The sequence below is a fragment of the Castor canadensis genome, chromosome 2 (assembly GCF_047511655.1).
Source record: "Castor canadensis chromosome 2, mCasCan1.hap1v2, whole genome shotgun sequence".
NCBI classification, from domain to species: domain Eukaryota; kingdom Metazoa; phylum Chordata; class Mammalia; order Rodentia; family Castoridae; genus Castor; species Castor canadensis.
In genome coordinates this window covers 3,903,872-3,921,600 of record NC_133387.1, presented here as the reverse complement: position 1 = coordinate 3,921,600, position 17,729 = coordinate 3,903,872, and the positions used below count along the sequence as shown (strand labels likewise).

Genomic DNA, 17,729 nt, shown 5'->3' with positions numbered 1-17,729 from the left:
AAGTACACATGGAGCCCTAACTCCTTGGCAGGCCCAGAACCAGATCAGTTAACGCAGTGTAATAAGGGCAAGACTCTATATGTCTGAGTTTCCCTTGTTTATTTTGTTTTCCAAGGTCACACAAGGTCCTCTGTGTACCCAGATGGAGAACCACTTCCTGGCTCCCCAGGGCCTTTATAGCTCAGGTACAGCTATGGGCAAGACAACGGGTGGGAGTTTTCCTGACCACCGGAGGTCTCACCTTTCTGAATTTTATGCCTTTTCTATCATATACATATCTTTAATGCGTCCTGCCTGGTCTATCAGCCTGTCTAATTCTTTCTGTGTGTCCACTCTTGCTGTATGTCTTCCCTCTTCAGTGTTTCTCAGACAAATAATGGATGACTTCAATAGTAAAAAAATGACCTGTATGTCATCACATTTGGAGAGGATGGGACCTGGGAGATAATCTACAGGCAATGTTTAACTCCGGTCCTGAAAAACAGTGCAATGGTTTCCAGCTCCTGAAAAGCAGAATGTTCCTCTCCTCCCTCTGCCACCAGCCAGAGATATCTGAGACTCTGTCTCCCTTCTACCCCTGTTCTGGAGACCACCAGGCTGCCTGCTAAAGGTTTCCATCCAGTAGCCTAATAGGGAAGGAGGTTGGGCCCCTGGAAGAAGAGGTTCCCCTTGTAGAGCCTGTGATATTTCCCAAGACCCACTCGCATGGGGCCAGTGTTGCACATCTACAATGGCAAACCCATGTTTTCTACTCTTATTCCCCCAAATTTGCAAAAGATGGAAGTATCTCTCTACCCAATAATTAAAAGTCAGAGGTCACCTGCTTGTCTTTGGAGGAACCCCACATAGCCAGAATATATCTGTTAAATATCTATTCAAAATCCAATCCTGATCTGGGTACACGGAGCATAGGGAAAGGCCGGTTCTATATGAGCATTTACAGCTAAGTTGTAAATGTGTACGTGCAGGTTTGGTGAGGGGAATCTCTGCCCATGCATCCCTAGCTGGCTCGCGGTGTGGAATCGGGAAAACCACTGACAGGAGAGAGAACACCCTCTTGCCCAGTGTAGGTGACCAGGTGAGCAAATGGAAATCAATGAGTGGTTCAAAGGGACAGGCATGGCAAGTAAGTCACTGACGAGAGGGTGGGCAGGCAAATGAAAATTAAATATCTCGAAAGAAACCCTCCTAGTCTTCAGAGCTGAGCTGCATGGTTAAACCAGCAGGTGGCATAGCAATTGGTGTTTTCTAGAAAGCTACTCAAATGAATGCCATGCTTCCGCATAAGCGCAGGGTTAGAGGTGCCCAGTCGTTCTGAGCAAAGCTGGGTTTGGAATGTGTTAGCTCAGTGTTTCCATTTCTTAAAGAGAGCAAGTTTGCTGAGGCATTGCGTTTTGGCCTAGGTAAATGCTTGCTTTCATATTGGAAGCCAGACCTTGAGATTCGAGGAGCTCAACTCTTTGCGTAAGCATTTTACAACCTCCAAATGTCACGGTCCTCCTTGGGGTTCTCAACCCACTCATTCATACCTGGTGCTTCCTAGGGTGGGTCTCTTTTCTGGTTGGGATCCAGTGCGTCCAGAAAAAATGCAGACTCTTTGAGGGCTATGACCAACAAGGGCTTAGTGGCTGTTTTCAAGGGGCATTTGAGCCCCCATACAAGCCCTGCAACATTAACTGTGTGTGAACATAGAAAGAAGAATCTAGATTTTCAGTTAATGGAGAGACTTTGTTAATTTCAGTTAATTTTCAATTAATGCGATGACTGTAATTTTGCTACACCTGGGAAGTACTCATTATAAATGATTTCTTTTGATCCCTACAAAGCCCTTTAGGATAGTGATTATGCTCCCTAGTTTTAGAAGAGGAAACTGAGGCCCACATGGAATCGAATGGGTGGCTGGAGGAGAGGCTATAACAAGAAGAAAACAGGCTTTTGGCCATGCCAGCTACTTTGACGGTTCATGAAGGCAGGTGGGCTCCTAGGCTTTAGAAGAAGAGTCAACCTGGAGCACATACTGTGTGAGCCTCGCCTGGGACCCACAGCCTGTCTCACACCTGCCAGGAGACTTTCCTCCTGACACAGATGCAGGGGCTCATCCAGCCTCATTTGGAGCCTCTGTCAGTGAGCAAATCTGTTTCTTTCTGTTAGAGTTAGGAGAGGCAGAGGCAGATCCTAGAGGCAGACAGGTGGCTGACAATCACACCTGGGAGACCAGTCGCCAAGCAAGGAACAGCCACTGTGATTAAAACTTCCCCTCTCTCCAGATGTTGTGAACAGCTCACGGGTCCTGAGACTGAGATTCTAGAAGCCCAGGCAGAGGGGAGAGAGGAGAGCCCAGAAGGCCTTATTATTCCTGCTCTAGGAAAATGGTCAGGATCAATGAAGTAAATGAGCCGTTTCATCCAGGGCAGCCATACTTATCCAGGGTGGCAGAGAAAGACAGACAGACACATAAACACATTGATCATCCTCGGAGAGCTGCTTATCCCCTGCAGAAAATGTGCCGTGTGCAATTCTGGGCCACAGCTCTGGATACAGGTTACCTCTTTTTTCTGAGGAAGGACTGTCACATTGTGACTTTCAAAACATAGGCAGAGGCAGTAAGGTAACAAGGTCCCTGTGTTCCCAGCTAACAGCAGGTTTCAGGGCTGGGGATGAGGCATAGATCTTCCCACAAAGGTGCCTGACATGAGACTCAGTCTTTAATGCCTCTTACTCAGTGAACCTAACTTGACTCATGTTCTATTGACATCTCAACTGGTCCTCTGAAGCGATCAACTGTGATTAATTAGAGGAATGGGCAATGAATTTCTTAACAACAGTGACCTTGGCAATAGTCAACACTCATGTTAAGTACCCTGCAAGCATGCCCCACAACCTAATGACCCCATTTGTCATTGTCCCCATTTTAAGATGAGGAAATTAACATTCAGAGAGGTAATTTGTTTAGCTTTATCTTGGTAGCAAATCTTGAGACTAAACCTGAACCAATCTTAGCCAAAAAGGGGCAAGGTGATGAAGGTGGGTCAGAGCAAGGCTGGTCCTAGGGATGGCTGGGTAGGGGCCCAGACCCTCCCAGACCACCCTTTCTGCTTCCTTTGCTGGTTTCTCCGCAGAGAAGGAAAGGAGAGGACCACTTGCCATCCTTGAACCACTTACTGGATGTCTGAGCAAAGCAGGGAGAAGGCTGCTATCTCCCAGTTCCAGCCTGAAACCTCTCAGGCAAGAATCTGGTTGGTCTTCTGGTATGGACACTATGCCCACATCTCAAAGCCATCCCATAGCAGTGGGTAAGGTGCTTGGACAGCCAGGAGTCACTGAACAGCCCTATGGAGGTAGGTGGGGCAAAGCCCATCACAGACGGAGGGAAGGGTAGTGGAGAAGTTGCTGGCGGAGTCAGACGGGCGCTCTGGCCTCTACTTCCACATGAGGCAGTACCAGGTTGGAGCAAGCTTTCTCTCAGTCCTGTTACTTCTGAACCTAACTGGGCCTAACTGGGGGTGATGGGAGATGCAGAAGGGATACAGGATAGACAGACAGACAGAAAGTTGGGGCCAAGTGTGCTGGGCGCTCGGATAGAGACACACAACAGCCTCATTGCTTCTTTTCTCTATTAATCTCTTCTCTTTACCCTGCTTCTTTTCTCTATCTTTTCTTTAAGGCCTTACTCCTTTACAATTCTTTAAAACCCTGCTTCTAAAGTCTTCTTTTCTATTCTTTAAAGTCTCTTTCCTTAGACTCGTTCTGTCCCATGTTTTCTCTTAGCTTTTCTTTAGCATAATCTCTCTTTAAGTTTTTGCCCTCAGACTTGCACCATCCCGTGTTCTCCCTTTAGCTTTCTTAAAGCCTCAGTGCTCAGACTTGCACTGTCCCATGTTCTCTTTAGCTTTAGCAATTCCCCTTTAGCAATTCTTGTTCAGCAATTCTTTTCCCTTCAGCAATTCTCTCTTCAGAAATTTCCCTTCATTCAAAAGCCCCCCATCAAAAAGCCTCTCCCATCCAAAAGCCTCCCTGCATCCAAAAAGCCTCTCCCATCCAAAAGCCTCCCTGCATCCCAAAAAGCCTCATGTCCTCCTTCAGGGAGTCTTTTATATCCAGTGGTAGACAAGGAGGTGGAACAGCAGTTCTCGGGGATGGGAGTGACACTGAAACAGGAGAAACCTGCGTTCCTGCTTCTCTGAACATAAACAATTCAGGAAAAGCAGCTGAGCTGCATCTCCTCGTCTCACTCTCTTCTGCGGCTGGGGCTGTGCCAAATCTCAGCCTACAGATTATTTCACATAAACATCTTAGGAAAGCAGCTGCTCTGCATCTTCCTCATAGGCTTCTCCTACTCCACTCGCCACACCAGGTCATCACCAAGCCTGATTCTAGGCTCCTGGTTCAAGTTTCTACTAGCTGTGTGACTTGGGAAAGATAATTTTTCTCTCTCTACATCTCAATTTCCTTAACTGTAAAACAGGGTAATAACATCCAACTCTCAGGATTGAGTGAATTAAACGTGAAGACACATTAGAACAGTGCCTAACACGAAGCACATGCTCCGTTAATGTTAGCTGGCACTGTTGTGCCTGTTACTGTTAGTATCAGTAGCTATGTGTCTTGCCAAGGTCCCTCCAACAGCTAATAAGTAAAAGTTAGAACCAAGATTCTTCTCAAGGTTAAAATGGAGACATCTGTCACAATCTTTCCTTCTCAGAATGCTGAGATCCTCAACTCTGGCCCCTCCTTCATTGGTGGATATACTCATAGGAGCCTCCCCCACTAGCCATCGTAGAGCCATTTCTACCCAGCTCCCCCCATCCTACTCAACCCTGTCCTCATCCTGGATATGACAGCCCTCTCTGAACAGGTCCCCCTCATAAACCATGGTCCTAGGGGATCTTTTCTAGTTATATCCCCCAAAACTCTTAAGTGCCTTCCATTATACTTTATCCCTTAGTTGCTAATCCTAATTCTCTTTCCTGGCCACACCTGAGATGTGATGTTTTAGACTGCTCCCTGCTTCTCAAAGGCAGCTCTTCTATTTGGTCTATTTTGCTCACTCACTCTCTCTCTCCTGATGTTTATGGCCATTACCTTGCTCAGCCCTGACTAGAGCTCAGACTCTTACTCATCCAAGAGTCAGGCGTGGTCTTTGAACTCTAGAGAATTCTTATCCATTACAATTTATTATTGTATTTGTTGTGAAGCACCTGGCTGCCCTTTGCTTGCCGGTGCCTGCCTGAACCTTCACTCTTTCCACAGTGAAACAAGACGCAAAGCCATGGTGAGGTGAGGAAAGCAAGAGCCTAAATAAGTAAGAGGTAGAACATACCAGGATTTCCCCTACTGGAAGGATCTCTGAGAATCAGTTCATCCTCCACCATTCAGCTAATGCCTTTTCCCAGAACCTGGATTTTTGTTGCCTAAAGCCACTCTTCAAGTTAGAGAATTGTTTTGACCAAAATAACAACTCACTCATGTCTTAATGCTCCATTGATGGTTGGTTTCTATTGCAAATGAAGATCACTTTTGTAATCATAGCCTCCTTCTCCTTCTGGCTGCTATGCACTGAGGAAATTAAGTCAATGTACTCATTGGCTTAAAGCATGAGCCTTATTCTCTGAGTTAATAGGTAAACTTACAGATGAACTTTTGCTGTTATGACCTTGGATTCTGGAACCCAGTTCTAGTTGCTCGTGGGCTTCCATATCTTCTCTGTCAAATGCAGGGTTGGATCTGATGGTCTTCCTGGCCATAGATACCCAGTATGTCTAAGACAAACCAGTGACAGACATGTATTCCCTCCAGGCAATAGTGTGCCTGGTATACCAGGGTTGGGGGACCCCAAGCAACTCTGGTCTGTCCATGCCTGCTGGATTCCCACGGCCAGCCCACTGCCCAGCACATGGTGTTATTGGAGCACACCCAGCCAGATGGCAATGCGACCATGTCTGCCCTTCGTTGGCTGAGATAGCAGAGAAGTATGGATACACACACATACATATACTTATAGATAGATGAGAGTAAGGTTCCTGCTCTCTTACAGTTTATGGTAAAAGGGACAGAGCAAAGAGGCAAATATATAAACAGGAAAATATCAAAGAGTGATACAAGCCCTGATGCAATAGTTTTTAAATGGTGAGACTGCAAATGACGCTAAGGAAGGAAGGACTAACGAGTGGATGTTAGCTGGGCAGCTGTCCTGAGAAGGAAGGGTTGGAGAGCTGAGCAAGAGGGGAGCACATCACTGTGCAGGCTCAGCAGGCCGCTGTTAGCTTCCTATAAGTGATCATTAAGATATGAGCCCTGTCTCTCACTGGATGAAGGCTTGGACCTCTGTCTAGGAAATCAGTGATTGGCTCTCTAACATTTTGAGATCATTGTGATTGGCGGTGTTAACAAAGAAAACACGATTGACCACCAAGAAATCTGTTTTATTTGTTAAGAATCTATAATGTGAAAGGCAATGTAGCCAAGAAGTGGGTGATGTTCACATTTCAGAACAATGTCAGGGGAAAATGGATTTCCTGGTCGGTTATGGTAGAATGAATCTTAAGTTATAACTACTTTAATTCCTTTCAGCAGAATTTGGTCAAATCGAATTTGTTTCTTGATCTAATTGAAGTATTGGTCAACTTATTCCAATAACAATAGCATTACAAGTATTTGTAGAACACAAATGGCTTCTGACCGAGCCAGTGTGAATGGAGTGAGAGTCATCATCTACTGTAATGAACAGAGACTCAGAAAATCCCAAATGAGCTACAGGGACAGTTTTTATTCTTAGTGGCTTTTCAAGAATTGAAATAAAGGAAAGTTTGTTATCAGCCCTGGCTCCACCCACAGTGGTGTTGAGGCTCCCTGGGCTAGGCCCAGGGCAAACTTTGGTGCTGTTTTAAAACTCTCTTATGCAAAGACCTTCCTCTCCTCTCCCATCCCCCATCCTGTACCCTCCACTCCGAGCCTTCAAATCCTCTCCAGCTCTTGCTTCACCCTTTCCCTCCTTCCTCTCCCGGCTTTATCCATCCTTGGCCTCTCTAGCCTCTGTCTTTCCCCTCTGCTTTCTTTTCCTTTTGCTACTGGTCAGCTGTGGATTCGGCAAATAACTGGCTTTTCTCAACCTCCAGCTTCAGTTGTAAAAATCTGTATCAGTCAGAGACAGAAGCTGAGCTTGTATTCCAAGGAGCTCAGGTTCCCCTCAGAAGTCATCTGAGAATGATGACTTTGGCCAACTTGCTGGCTGTCAAAGCCTTCGAGTGCAGCCAGGGCTGCCTCTGTGCTCAGGGCTCTGCCACCCACATGTGCTGGAAACAGCTCTCTCGATCCTGTGCACATCTAAATATTGAACCTCCACATGCAAGTCCTTGCCTGTGGTGGCCCTCTGTGGCTTGTTTTCTAGTTAGAGACAAGGATTTGCTGCTTAAGATACCGTGGGCTCCACACATGCCCCTCCACCATCCTTCTGGTCATACCCTAATTTGAAAATATGAGTGTCTTCCTTTACTGTTTATAGTTTTCTTTGGGTGAGGGGAAGAGTAAACCAGTTAGGACCAGGTGTCTTGAATCACACTGCTTGGGGGTGATACCAGTGATTCTGGGCAGGTTTTTAGTTCATTGAAGTTTTATTTCCCTACCGGAAATGAAAGCACCAACCTCACATGATTGGAAGAAGCTGATGCTCCATTTACAGCTCATTGCACAGAATTTTGATTGTGGCAGTAACAGAGGACATAAAACTTACTGTCTTCATCTTTGCCGTATGTTCCACTTAGCAATGTGAGCTGTGTTCCTCTGGGTCAGAGACCCAGACCTGCAGCATCCTGTAGCAGGTTTTCATCATGGCATAACCTCTATGGGAAGCTAATCCTTGAGATTTCTACTTGTTCTCTTGTCTCTCATAAGAATATAGAAGACCTGGCTTGCTCACCCTGCTGCATGAGGCTGCCCTGCTCACAATTCTGCTTCGCCATGTTTTGCTTTGGTTAGAAGTCTCTTCTTATCACCATTACTATGAGCTGACTCTTTGCAGTATGGGTATCCCCAAGTGAAACAACTGATTTTTGTGTATCTTACTGGACACTGGAAGCTCTAATGAGTGCTAGTTGTTCACTTCCTGCTGCTCGTTTTCTGTCTTCCCATACTTCCTGCTCCCTTCTCCCCTCTTCTTGTACCTTTCTCCTTTTCCCTCCTTCTGTCTCCTCTCCATCCATTCTTCAATCCACTACTTCATGTTTAATTCAATGATGTTGAAATTGGTGTTGATTTAATCAGTCATACATGATTTTCAAATAAAAACATGCTTGAGCCAGGAGAACCTGGCAGTCATGGCTGAGGAATGATTTTGTCCACATAACTACATCTCTGCACTTGGCAGAAGCAACTATGGAGATAAATTATTCAAGAAAGTTTTGAAGGGCTCTTCCTGGCTCCCAGTGTCTGAAATTGTAACTAGACACAGTGCTTGACTCATTCATTTGCTTGTGGAAAGACTCGTGGATGAATTGATGTTCAATAGGGCAAAACCTCATTAATTTAATTTTTATTTATTTTTAATATTACATAGTATGGAGTCATTTCCCAGCTAAAGTGTTTTATGGTTGAATTATTCTTAATACTTAATACTGCCCATCACACAAAATGGTGTCAGTGACCCACTGTAGTAGGCAGAATTTTGGCTCCCGGCATCTTCATCCCTTGGTGTTATACCCATAAATATGTATGCATGCAAAGGGGCTTTACAGATGGAATCGAAGTTGGGAAATAATACTGAATTGTCTGGATGGACCCAATATAATTATATTAAACCTTAAAAGCAAAAGAAGAGGTCAAAGCAATCAGGCAAGAGAAGACCTCAGAGTGCCTGTGCTTGATAGGAGGAGAAGGCCTGAGAAAGCCTCGGATCCTGCTGCCAAGATAAGCATAAGGGAGGTTCTTCCCCAGAATCTCCAGAAAGAAATGTAGCCCTGCCAACACCTTGCTCTCCAGCTTCTCGGACCTAACAGAAACCCAGCCACGCCACACTGGCTCTGATTGCAAAACCATGCTGTGAGAAGTGGAAGTTATCTTAAACTACTGAGTTTGTGGCAGTTTTTTTCCAGTGAAAACTAATGTACCTGCCATTCCCTGGTGGGTCACTGGCTTAGCCAAGGCTGGCTTCTCCTGCAAGAGTGTGAATTTGTGTTGAACTCACCAGAGTTTTACCCTAATGGCTTTCTGCCCAACACTGTCCATGTGCAGCTAAGGTAATCATGCATTCCGTGTCCTGGAATAGGATGGAGTGAATTGGCCTTTCAGAGATATGTGACAAGACTTCCCCTTAGAAATATGCCTCGCCAAGAGAATTGAGTGAAAGTGTAGGTTCTAATTCAGTGCTCAGAGCAAGGGACTGTCTGGAAATGAGCTTTATCCCCTGAGAAATATGTGAAAAGTGCAGAATTATAAGGACCATCCCATAGTCACTACATCACACTCAGGGGAGATGGGCAGGGGAGGAGCATTTTTAGCAAATGCCCAGGTACTTGAAAATCACTCCTGTGCTCTAGGGCTTTCTAAACAGGTGGTTGAAATCCAGTGGATCATGAAACCAATGCTATCAGGACATTTAATTTTTTTACAATGAGTGGAAAAGAAAAATATTATCAGAATGCCTTGCAGATGTGGTCAGGACAAGAGAGTAGAGTGTAAATTTTGTTTCAGTGTGTGCATGGATCTGTGTAAGTGTGTGTCTGAGTCTGTGTGTGTCCCTGATTGTGTATGTATATGTGTGTCTGAATGTGTCTATGTGTCTGTCTCTGTGTGTGTGTGTGTGTCCAGAATCACACTGTAAAATGATCAGGAGCATTTGAGAAGGACTGCTCCAATGGGATCTTACAAGTCCCAAACCATTGTCCGGGATTTTGCAGTGCACAGGATGTCCTGCCCACACCATCTTGCCACAGAGCTACTGTATAAAGAATCTTACACATGGGGCATTGCTGGGGCTTTCAGAGATACACTTCTTCCCATCCCAGGACCTGCAAAATATGCTAATAGAAACATTTTCTGTTCCATAGGAAATAAAGATTCTTTGGGTGATTTCTAGAGAGATATGCATGTGAAATGGAGGAATACAGCTGTAGCTGGACGAAAATGGATGTCTTATTGGATGAAGTGTCAGCTAATGTGGACCAGTAATGCCACAGAGATAAAGAATTCCTTTCAAATTAGCCTTGCCAAGATAAAAATGAATGCATGACATTAAATAGTGTAGGACTTAGAGGAAGTGATAAAAGCAAAATCTCCCCTGTGATTTTCAGACAAGGAAGTGGTAGTGAAGCAACAAAAAGCATGAAAGGACCCAGAGAGAGGCTGGAGAGGGGCTGATCATCCTCGTCGTGCCCATCTTGAAGATGCCAGGCACTATGGGTAGGACAGTGGTCCTCAGACCCTGCAGTGGTAAGAAGGACATGGTACTGTGACAGTTTAGTAATGTGCAGGTGGGTGGACAGATGTACATGGCAGGTGTGAAATTAAGTGCTTAGTTTACTCCATAGACAAAATGTAGAAAATGTTATTATTCTGTTATTTGACAAGTATGAAGAATGAGGCTCAGAGAAGTAAGGTGAGCACACCCAAACATGATACTCACTGTCAGAGCTGAGGCAAGAACAGGTATACCTGAATTCCAGTCCCCTTTCCATGAAACCAGCCTACCTGTCATGGACAGGTCCACTCTCTTTCCCCAACCACCATAGTTAATGAGCACTGAAGAGAAGCCAGGTATGGTGGTTCCTGCCTATAATCCTAGCTACTCAGGAGGAGATTGATATGATGACATTTCAAAGCCAGTCAGGCAAACAGTTCAAGAGACCCCCATCTCAACCAACAGCTTGATGTGTTGGTGCACACCTATCATTCCAGTTGGGCAGGAAGTGTAAATAGCAGGATTATGGTCCATGCTAGCCTGGCCACAAATATGAGACCCTGTCTGAACAATAACTAAGGGCTGGGGGCATGGCTTAAGTGGTAAAGCATCTGGTAAGTAAGCACAAGGCCCTGGGTTCAAGCCCAGTACCACCAAAAAAACAGATTGAGGAGCAAAGTGAGGGCCGGATCCAGAGAGTGAGTTTTATGTCTTGATGATACCATAGGTATCACCAAAGGTAGAATTTGCACATTTCTATTCAATGAGCTTTGAAGAACTCAAGGTCATTGCTAAGTTGAAGATAAAACCTCATATCTACAACGTCCTGCAATTACTAAGGAGAGCTTCCATCCGCTGCTTGCTCAGGAAGCAAAGGAGTCGTTAAACAAACTCTGAAATAGCCAAGGTCTCAAGTACCACTGACTGATGTTGAAGTGCTGTCTTGCTGACCACCTTGTATTTATTTATTTATTTATGCTCCTGTCTTTAGTCCCTGACCACAAAGCCAAAAACCACAGGAAAGCAGAAAAGTACAATAAATGGGCTTTCTCTGCCCAGCCCTTGTGATCACATGGTCATTTTAATAAGTCATGCAGAAGGAAAACCCTGTCAACACTATCCTAGTTGGGGATCTTTTAGTTTAGTGTTGTGCAAGACAAAGGCAAATAGTAACAAGTCATCTGTTGGTTACAGGACTTCAGACACAGGGACACATCTGCTTGAAGGGAGTCCCAGGTATGGGACTATACTGAGATGCAGTTTATAACCATTGCAGTTTAAAAAAGAGCATTGTTCATTGGTTATCCTGCTTATTCAGTGACAGCCATTTGCAGTTAATGTTGGAGGTGCTCATGGTGGGGAAAGGAGGCGGCCGGAAAATGAGAGGAGAATCAGCCCCAGCCTGGGAAGAGAGGAGAAGTTGGCATGTCTTTCAGTATTGGGGATCTGCATGCTGCTTCCAGGCAGAACCCCAGCAAGTGGCAAGACCCCAGAGGGAGCCCAGATGGTGCCAGAAGTTGGGGTCCAGCCCCTCCAAAGATATCAGTGTGCCCGGCTGGCAGAGAAGCAGCAAGGCCACCACACATAAAGGAACAACTCAGGCTGAAATAATTTTGATAACTCATGATAAGAGATGAGAAGTCCCTGCCCCCTGTGCACAGGCACTACGTAGACCTGTAGGACCTCAACAGGCCTGGAGGGTGTCCCAAAGGAGACAAAGGTGGGTTTCCTGCCAGCTTGTTAAAGAGAGCATTGGATTCAAATTACCACTGCTCCAAAGAGAAGAAGGAGATGTGGTGTCTCTTGCACCCCTGAATTATACACAGGACACAAGGAGGACAAAATGAGGCTGGAGACAGTAGTGCAGTGTGTCTGTGAAGACTACGTGAATGGAGACTAAGGAGTGTTAAGTGGCCACTAGAGTTGTGTCCAAAATCATGAGTCCTGAAATGGTTATTTACAGTAGAAATCTTGGGGTTGAATATTGACTTTCTAGAGCTAATTTCCTGACAAGCTGAGACTTGGTCCTTAGACATACAAAGCCACCATTACTTCATGGATTTTGCCTCTGGAATGCAAATGTAGATTGTGACCTCTGGTCGTGGGACCCCTGTGCTATGGCAGGAATGGCTCTTCTCCCTTCCCCTCAATCAAAGGCATTTTGCCTCTTGTCTGTTGTGTCTCGCGCACTCCAGGAAGCACTGACTTGCCACTGGAAGCCAGCCTGGTTTCATACACTTCCATCTCTTCAGTTGAAAAACAACGCCCATACTTTTCAGTTTTGAGTGTGTTCTTCCACCCTGGCACTCCACTCCACTTTGTGATCACTCTGACTGAGCACATACATATATATCTTTGAAATAAAGCGAAAATACATTAAGGCCACCTTCATGTATTTAAAAATCAATAAATCATTAATGCTATTTTATATGATTTAAGTTAAAGATGTTAACAATTCTTGCTTTGCCAATAATCTCCTAAAAATTTTGCAATCTCACAAGAGGATTTTGGTTTAAAAGGTTGAAAAGGACTTTCTTATAGAGAAATATGAGGAAGTACAGATATATTAATAATTTTTTTGATTAATAAAAGATTGAGTTAAATGTTTTTAAGATTTCAAAGGCATTCTTCTTTCTTAAAACACTCATGGGGGACCCATGAATATCCTAGTTTTTAAGTGGCATGGCTAAAAAACCAAAATATTGTACAAATCACAGAATCTGTTTTTTTAAAGAAAAAGACTTGTATAATGAAATTTCAGAAACTTACAGTTTCTTGCCAACATTTTCAGTAATTAAAATTTTCTTCTGATACTAAGTTTCTCTGTGGTCTGCTTCCACCATTATAAATCCACCACGTCTCTCTTCCCTAAAACATATCAATTCAAGTACACATTATTTTTATCAGCCACCAATTAAATATTAATAAGCTTTTCTTGATCTTTAGCCCACAGGTCTTACTTACAAGACTCTTCACAGGGAAATACTAGAAACCCTGCCCATTCCAACCCCTGGGCTAGGCATAATTTTGTCAGGAGTATGGACTCCTACAGCTTTCTGTGTTGCTTAACTTGCAATTCTCTTAAGCAGAGAGCAGAAGAGGCCTGAAAATATTCTCTCGCTCTGTTTCCAAACTGACATGATCAATAGACGATGTGCACTGCTGATGCCTTTCAATTCCCAAACACAAGGGCACGCCCCTTGAAAACTGCTGTGACTGGTCTGAATTCCAGGAACCCATCAAGCTCAGAAGATTAGGACCATTTCTTTATCTTGATTTCCTCTCATATACACTAAGGTACTGTATTTTAGATAACAAGGGAATGGTACCATCTAGACAGGGTATAATTAGAGATACACTAAAAAGTCTGCCTACCCCACCCACCTCTGTGGGACCTTATTCCAGAGCCTGCTGGAGCCAGGAATTCCCTGGTGCTCTGTGGGCTGTGCCACACATCACTGTCTGCAGAAAGAACAGCCTAAATGGAGAAAGTCCATTAGTGATGGCCTTGGATGAAGACCCTGACTCTTGTCTTTGGTTCTGCCAAGTTCATCCAGCCCAAACTATTCATTTGTACCCATGCGGAAACATATATCTTGCTTTGTGAATATGTTTCCTCTAGAGATGGCATAGCACTAGTTTACAAACACTAGCTTGGATTCCTTGCCTCTCTATATGGCTGTGGGTTGTGTCCAGGCTGGTAAAGTGTGATCCTACCTGGATTCAGGAGGATGAAAATACCAATCTTCTCACCTAGGAAACTGAAAATACCATCACACATGCAATCATTTTTGGGGGGGAGGATAGTTATTGACTCTGTTAGGGAAGCTGCAAGCTAAGGAAATATCTTTACAAATTGCAACCTCTAGGATAGACTAGTTAATAGCTCTAAGACCCCTGAGCTCAAAGAACATTCATTTCTCCTCCTGGCCACAAGTCCAGAGCTGGTCAGCTCTGCACCTCCTTGCATTGTCAGGCTACCCAGAGAGCACAGAGCATTTCATGATGGCAGTCAAGATGTTCAGACTGCAGGACAGGCTGCTTCTTTGTACAGCTCATGGACCAGAACTCTCACATGGTTCTGCCCAATCATAAAAGACCAGAGAAAATAATATAAGTTATGCCCAGAGGAGGTGGACCAAAAATGTTTGACAACCAACACAATTTACACACAAAGCATGAAGATAGGGCTTTCCATGGAGAGATCAGTCAGCAGCCCACTACCAGAGGTATGGTATCACCAAATTCCATGACTATGAAGACGTCTATATTGTGTCTTGGGCACTCTGTGATCCAATGGTTCATTGCTGTCACTATGAACAAATTCTGCTTCCCCATAAGAAAACTCATAGCTTAGTACTTAGGGGTAAATAAGATCCACCCATTCCAGGAAACGCATGGCTCTCTCATGGCCTTACAGCCTTGTCTCTCCCAAACAGATTCCTGGTTCTCATTCTTCTTTCCTTGAAATTGTGTTCCCTTGCTTCTCCTTATTGCATTTCTTTAAAGTGAACAGTGATTTTCCTGGTGGTTTCCCTTCCTGAGTCCAGAGCAGACTGGCTAAAGGTTAATGCTACTGATTTATGAATTCGTGTTCCAAGCCTAGATTCTCGATAGTTGCGTGAATATTTTGCTGTTCATCTACCTGAGCCCCAGCCTTCTCGCTTTCTGGGTCTTTACTACTTTTCTATGTCTCCATCCTTCTTTCCTTGCTGCTTTTAGTTAACGAGCCAAGTCCTTTGATGCATTGGTTTTATCCTTGCCTGTCTCTGCACTGTCTTCTCAGGGCATCACTTTCACTGCACTAACAAACCTATAAGAAGAAAGTTCCCAAAACATTGATGTCCATTCACTGCTTCTGTATGATCATCAGAAAGTCTCTCAGCACGAACATGCTATTAAAATTCCTTGCAGTGAAACAGGAAATGTGTGGGTGAGCTGAAAACATTGCTTAGATGAGGCTGCTGGTCTACAAAGGTCTGCATATGAACTAAGTTGTCTAAGAATGCCCAATCCTTCCTGCTGTGTTTCTGTAAAGACAGAAACTCCTCAGGGAAGCTATGTGCCAGAGTGCACAGACAGCCTCAGCATGCACTGTCTGTCCTGTTCTTCCTCCCCTCCCTCCTTCCTTCCTCAATTTCTGAGAGTGTGTGTGGGTCCCACACTGAGGCAGCTCAGGGAGTAAGAAGATCATTGCTGGCCTCTGCCCTTAAGGATCTCACAGGAACGAAGGAGGATCAGCAAATAATTAAGCCACTAACACAGGACTGTAAACCCCAGGATTGCAGAATTAGCACCCATCTGGTTCTCTTTCACACCCTGAACCTATCATAATGCCTAGCATAGAGTTGGGGCTCAAACCCCATATGCTGAATGGCACACTAACACTGGGGCTCTCACACAAGTGGGTGTGAAGAACTACAGGCCAGCCAGTTCTTCTGCACGCTGCTTTTCTCTGATGTACACTGAGCTCCTTGAGGCTTTGTGGATTTTCACCTCAATATCCCAAACACTGCTTTAATACCACTCCAAAATACCTAGCTATTCTCCCAGCATAAGGCTAAGTGGACCAGAGCCAGTCTTATTTCTTTGGCCAGATTTCGCAGTCAGCATTTAGGCTTTATCAGGAGTCATGGACAGAGAGCCCAGCCTCCAGCATGCCAGACACATACCTCCCAAAATGAAGCCGAGACTCACCTAGGTACCCAGATACTCTAAGCACCGGACTGAGCATTTTGAGCTGAGACAAACATTAGTGTCTTCTTTCTCGGAGTAGAATGTGATCTTCAACCTAGGATGCATAGCCCCTCTGAAGGAGAAGGAGGAAGGCAGGTCATTTCTAAAAATCCCATTCTCCCCCTGGGCAGCTTAGCCTTCTAGTAGGTCAGAGGCTCAGCCTGCAGTGGGGCTGCTCCTCTCCCCTTTGTCCCCAGAGGCTGACACTGTCCTATTCGGCTATTGGCTGTTTCAGGCTCCCTGCGAACTCTGTGGTTGTTGGTAAGCAGCATTAAAAGCCAGGGAGTGTCCCTGCTGTGAGAGTACAGGCAGCATCTCACCGCTCCCACACTAGACACTGGACGTGGTGGCAGCTTCAGGGCTATACCTCCACTTGCGACCTCCAGGGATGAACACTTCCAAGCTGCCTGGAGTGAACAGATTAAAACAATTTTGGAGGGTGAGTAAAAAGACACAAATCAATTTACTGAAAAAGAGTTTAATTTCTGGGGGAAAAAAAGTAGCTAACCTGCAGGGCTGCTATGACACACTTGCACTATCTTACGAGTCTCCCATTGGGGGATTCGGTCAGGGGTATTTGCTGCCTTGCCAAAGCTTTAGGATTCAATTTTAATCTGCAGCAACTCAGCTTTGGATATTTACTGAGAGCAAAAGCTTTCTGGAAAAGGCAGGTGAACATTTGAGCTACAGTATGATGGTTGACCATATCTACATACCCTAGGTTACCGCCAGCACATACGGGTCATAGACTGGGGGGGACAGGCATAGGTGCTGAATGTGAAGGTTGAAAATAAGCATGCAATTGTTTCATTTTGGACTGTCTAGTCTCTGGAAGAAGCCCTGTCTGAGTAGAAGGAGGAGAGTGGGGAGAATCTGAAGCTTTGGGGTGCACTATTAAAGCATTAGAAGTATGAAGGCAATTGTAAACACAAACTAGCCAAAAGAATGGTACACATGGGAGACTGTCACCATGGTCATGTGTAATGAGAGCATCAGTACCAACAGGTCAAACAGGAATTCTGGAATTTCAACTTTTGCCTCTCCTCGCAGAGTGACAGATGACCCTTTTGTAAAGCATTCCTTACTTTTGGTCATCGGAGGCTGCATTCCGAGTAACGAGTAAGGGATTCTTTCCCGGTTAGGCACTTGGGACTTGAGAACGTGGTACCTCTCCATGCTGCATATTAATGGAGATCAAATTCCGTGAGCGTTTGGAGACCTAGGAAGGAAGGGTGACTCCGAGACCAATTCTTGGTGACCCCTTACTCCTATGGTGCAGAGACAGGATAAAGGATGGCAAGTTTCCATCTCACACTAAGATTATGTGATTCCACGATTTCTTGATGCTAGTGTTGGCACCCTGCTCACGAGAAGTCACTTTATTGGATGAATAAATCCCAAGCAGTTAGAGCATCTGATACCTTTCCTGTAGCAGGTATCACTTTTCTCTCTGTCTGATGTTCTAAGTCGTTTCAGAAGGGCCTGGAGATACAGATGCATTTTGCCAACTGCAGATTGAGGAATAATATCTATTTATTTAATTTATGGTGAGAATAATGTCAGTGTCCAGTAATCTTGAAATTACTTCTTAAACAGAGTCTAT

General features: G+C 44.7%; 1 protein-coding gene across 5 annotated transcripts in view; it reads left to right on the top strand.

Moving 5' to 3' along the window:
* Dpp6 (dipeptidyl peptidase like 6) overlaps nt 1–17,729 on the top strand; it is a 945,197-nt gene that overhangs the window by 342,082 nt on the left and 585,386 nt on the right. The window contains exon 1 of one of the 5 annotated variants that reach the window (XM_074060166.1): nt 2,987–16,565. The exons of the other annotated variants lie outside the window; for them this stretch is intronic. Coding sequence (XP_073916267.1) covers nt 16,515–16,565 — 51 coding nt within the window. The 5' untranslated portion in view covers nt 2,987–16,514. Of the gene's footprint in view, nt 1–2,986; nt 16,566–17,729 lie in introns of those variants that run through there. 5 annotated transcript variants of the gene reach the window in all.